Consider the following 4,178-nt stretch of genomic DNA (forward strand, 5'->3'; position numbering starts at 1 on the left):
TTTTGTGAAATATTGCATCTTTTCAGAAACATAATTCTAAACGAAATTTTTAACATTGCAATCAATGCATTGATCAAATTTCGTTTGAATAAAAAACTTTTGCTTTGCAAATTAGCTTTTCAGTAGCAAATTTTTCGCCGTTAGCTAAAAATGTGTTTGATCTATTGTTTCAATTATTAATTAAAGCTTTGGCAAAAGCCAAAAGCCAAAAGCCAAAAACAAAAAAGTTTCTATGAATTGCAGTTAGAGCAAAAGTTATGTTTGCTAACTCCAAAAAGGTAATCAAACATTGCGATTAAGCGGAGTCGTCTAATTGGCTCAATTCGATTGAAGTTGAAGCTGAAAAGTTTTACCTGGCTGTCGTTAGTTTAAAGAAATATTTTGCAATTTTAATTGAATAGCACGTTTAAAGCCCAGCTAACCAAATGTTGCCAGTTGCCAGTTGCGAGCTGTCGCGTCGTCAGCAGCGATCTGTGTTTCAGTCGACCGATTTGCAGTAAATAACTTTCGCCTGGCCAACCAAATTTGCTCTTTTTATTTTACTCCTTCATTGTTCCTGTTGCTGCTGTTTCGGTTATTGTTGTTGGCAACTGGCAGCTGGTCTGGCCCATGGGCCTGGCTGTTGATGCGTGCGGCTGACCGCAGCATGCGGCCAAAATTTGTTGCTGCCGTTGCTGCAGTTGTAGCTGTTGCTGTAGCTGTAGTTGTTGCTGTTGCGTTTGCATTTCGCGTTAAAATATCCAAAGACAAAAGAAAAGTCCGAGGGCAGCAACTGTAACTAATATATCAATGGAAAAGTCGCAAACAAAAAAATTGAGAAAAATATTGAAAAATATTCACGTGCATGCGCTGCTGAGCCGGTCAAAGATGCAGCCACAACGCAGTAATTGCTTTAGCAGTCAAACATAATTTAGTTACTGGAAAAATATATAATAAAATAGGCTTGAAAATATTTGTAAGGGGCTTTATATTAATTATAGTTTTTATAAAAATTTTATTTATAATAAAAAAAAAATGTTAAAATATGCAAAAAAAATTATTTTACAAGAAATCTATATTTTTATGCTGGCAAACGTTTAAATAAATTATACTCATTTTTGCACTTGTAGCTAAAATAATTTAAAATTAAAATTATGTTAATATTTAAAATATGTTTTATCTAATAGATAGATTTATCCGGAACTGTCAATACTTATGTATATGGTGATTATTAATTTTTACAAATATGTTCAATCTGAAAATTCTGATGAGTTATGTACACCTCAGCACATTAAAATAATTCTAATAATGTGTCCTAAGCCAAACGATTTCAGCTAAGTATATTTTTAATTTATATTCCTAGAGCCAATAGGCCTCTTTTAAGTAATTCAAAACTTGTAAACAAAAACTCTATTAATTAATAAATATATTTCATCATGGGACACAAGCAGCCATTTTTGCAATGTTCCATTTTTTAACGATTTAAATATTAAATGTGCTTTTTCTTCTTACCTAAGACTTTATAAGGCGATTTGAGTAGATTTTGGAGAGAGTCATTCATTGCTTACTAGCAAGCCTTTCACCCTTATAAATCCTTACTAAGACGATATCTCAGAGACTATTACAGAGGATATTACACGGCTGATAGCCAAAAATAGATTGTTTAATGCATTTTAAAGAGCTCTCAGAACATTTTCATCTCTGACTAAACTGTCTACCCATATATTCCGCGTGTAAACTAGCCCATTAAAAATGTGATTAAAATGAAAGCCTGAGCAGGCCATGAATATTGAATGACTTGACCTGTTTTGTAGCTCAGTTTATGCTTTACACTCGAATTATACGCACATCGGACTAGTTTAGTAAATAATTTTGAACACAAATTAACAAAGTAACTAAATTTTAATTCATGTCTTCAATGGAGTACTCAGAAGAGGAGTTGTTCGAATTTAGGCGGGGCTTTGCCATTTTAGTCAAGGACGAGAGCAGAAGTGTCACCATTAGGGATTTGGATACGGTGGTCACTGCTCTGGGAAAATCTGCTACCGAGAAGGAGCTGCAGTCGATGATTAACGAGATGGACTTGGATGGCAACGGATTCATTGACTTTGATAACTTCCTGCAGTCGATGACGATGCGCATGACATTTGATCCCGACGAGGATGATATTCGTGAGGCATTCCGCGTCTTTGACAGAGATAACACCGGCTTTATAGGTCCTGAACAGCTACGGCGCGTTATGCTGGATCTGGATATCCTAATGCAGGATGACGAGTGCGAGGAAATGATTCGCGTGCATGATGTCGATGCCGACGGCAAGATCAGCTACGAGGAGTTTGTACAAATGATGACCTCCAAGTAGAGCCCAACAGCCACAAATCAGCGATCATAAGCCCCCTATTAAATTTTTACTAATCGGACAAAATACCTTTGGACATTTCAAATATTTTCAAAATTAATACAGTTTAAAATTTAACAGTTTGACTCCAATAAAAGATATTTTATTATAAATTTCATAATAAATTTTGTATGTATTTTCCTCGATATATCGTCATGCTAATTATTTTTTGGGATTACTCTTTGAATTTTATTTATTTATTTATTTTTTTACTTTTTATCAAGTTTATAGAGTTAATTTAAAAAGTTTTATTTTAGCTAATGTTTTGTATGCGACATTAAATTATATTTTAGCTGGCACAAATTAGAGGCAGCATTGAAAATGTTTGTGAATTAAATGCAGTTGTAATTATTAAACTTAATCAAATGAAAACCGCGCTGTGGACCTCAATTAACCCGACTATAAAAATAATTTGCGGTCATTTGGTGTTTGCATTGCGAGAGCGTCAACAAAGCCGGACTAATTAATACTCTCTCCATGAATTGTGTGGGTAAATGGAGTATTTGATTTTGAAATTACTTTCAAATAACTACCTGATATATAAGAAGAGCTCTACTCTCATTTAATGCCAGTCAGTTACCATGAATATGGAATTCATAAAGGAAATTTCTCATTAAATAACCAAATGCATGTTCTATGCTTATGAAATATTTGATGAACTCACATAGACCTTAGCAAAGCGGAAATATTATTTAAATGAAAAAAAAAAAGAGTCAACAGATTCGAATTGTGCACACAAAAAGAAGTGGTAAAAAGTATTCTGTGATATTTGCAACCACAAATTTACATATATCGACTTTGGAAAAGTTATTCGAGTTGTAAAATTAATGCGATTTACATTTGTAATTATGTGTGCATATTTTAATTTGCATAATTTAGTAACTCATGTCAGATCCGCGTGGCATTATGGACCAGCAACAGTGGAGTCGAAATCGGAATCAGAAACGGAGTTGGGCCAAAGTATTCCAACTGCAGAGAGCAACAATTGCAGGTTGCATTTTGTAAATTTGTTTCGAAATTAATTTTCAATAGTTTTGCGTTGCGTTTCGTTTTGATTCTCCATTGCCAGTTGCCAGTTGCCAGTTGCCAACGGCAGCCAGATTGAAAAAGTTGGCCAACAACGAGCTGGATTGGCCTGGCATTCCGCAGCGGGGCGGGGGCGGGTAATGAAGCGTGCGGCCAATTGAAATGTTTATCCGAATACGCAAATCCAATTGCCAGAGACGAGAGGCATTCGCACACAGACAGCAGCAACAAGAGCCAGAGCCTGGGCGGGGCGGAGGCGCAGGCGGCAGAGCTGAGCAACAACTTCTGGCCTCGGTCAATTCAATATAAGTATTTTGCTTGCATTTCCTACTCGGGCGCATATACATCCATATATTTTCTTGAAGCAGAGACGATGATGGCCTCGCCAGCCAGCAATTGTCCATTGTGCGGCAAGCACAATATTTTTGCATGCTCGCAACTTGTATTTGGTCCATAAAACAGCAATAAAGAGCCAAATCGATGTGGAGCGATGCTGTGTGTCCTTTGTGAGTTGCCTTTTAAGTTTCAGAAATATTTGCACAGGATATCAAGGAAATCATCTGGCTTTGCGTATTGTACAGAGATGTAGGGAGTTAGAAAGAGAGAGAGAGAGAGAGAGAGGCAGACAGAGCGAGCTTAGCTAAGGCGTATCATCATAAGCAATTGAACAGATGATCGAATTATACAGACAGAGCTTTAAGGCACTGTCTGCCCATGTAATGCTCCCTTTCACACACTCACTCACTCCCTCTGTCTCTCCCTCTCTCGCTCTGTC

General features: G+C 36.5%; 1 protein-coding gene across 1 annotated transcript; it reads left to right on the forward strand.

Annotated features, from left to right (window-relative positions):
- The first annotated feature begins 1,786 nt into the window (after positions 1-1,786).
- On the forward strand, positions 1,787-2,502 carry LOC115562071 (neo-calmodulin). Its single transcript, XM_030382817.2, has one exon. It carries the CDS (start codon positions 1,889-1,891, stop codon positions 2,339-2,341), a length of 453 nt encoding a protein of 150 aa, XP_030238677.1. The 5' UTR covers positions 1,787-1,888; the 3' UTR covers positions 2,342-2,502.
- Positions 2,503-4,178: the final 1,676 nt, after the last annotated feature.

Source organism: Drosophila navojoa, chromosome 3 (assembly GCF_054131105.1).
Source record: "Drosophila navojoa isolate 15081-1374.11 chromosome 3, UAZ_NAV_1.0, whole genome shotgun sequence".
NCBI classification, from domain to species: Eukaryota; Metazoa; Arthropoda; class Insecta; order Diptera; family Drosophilidae; genus Drosophila; species Drosophila navojoa.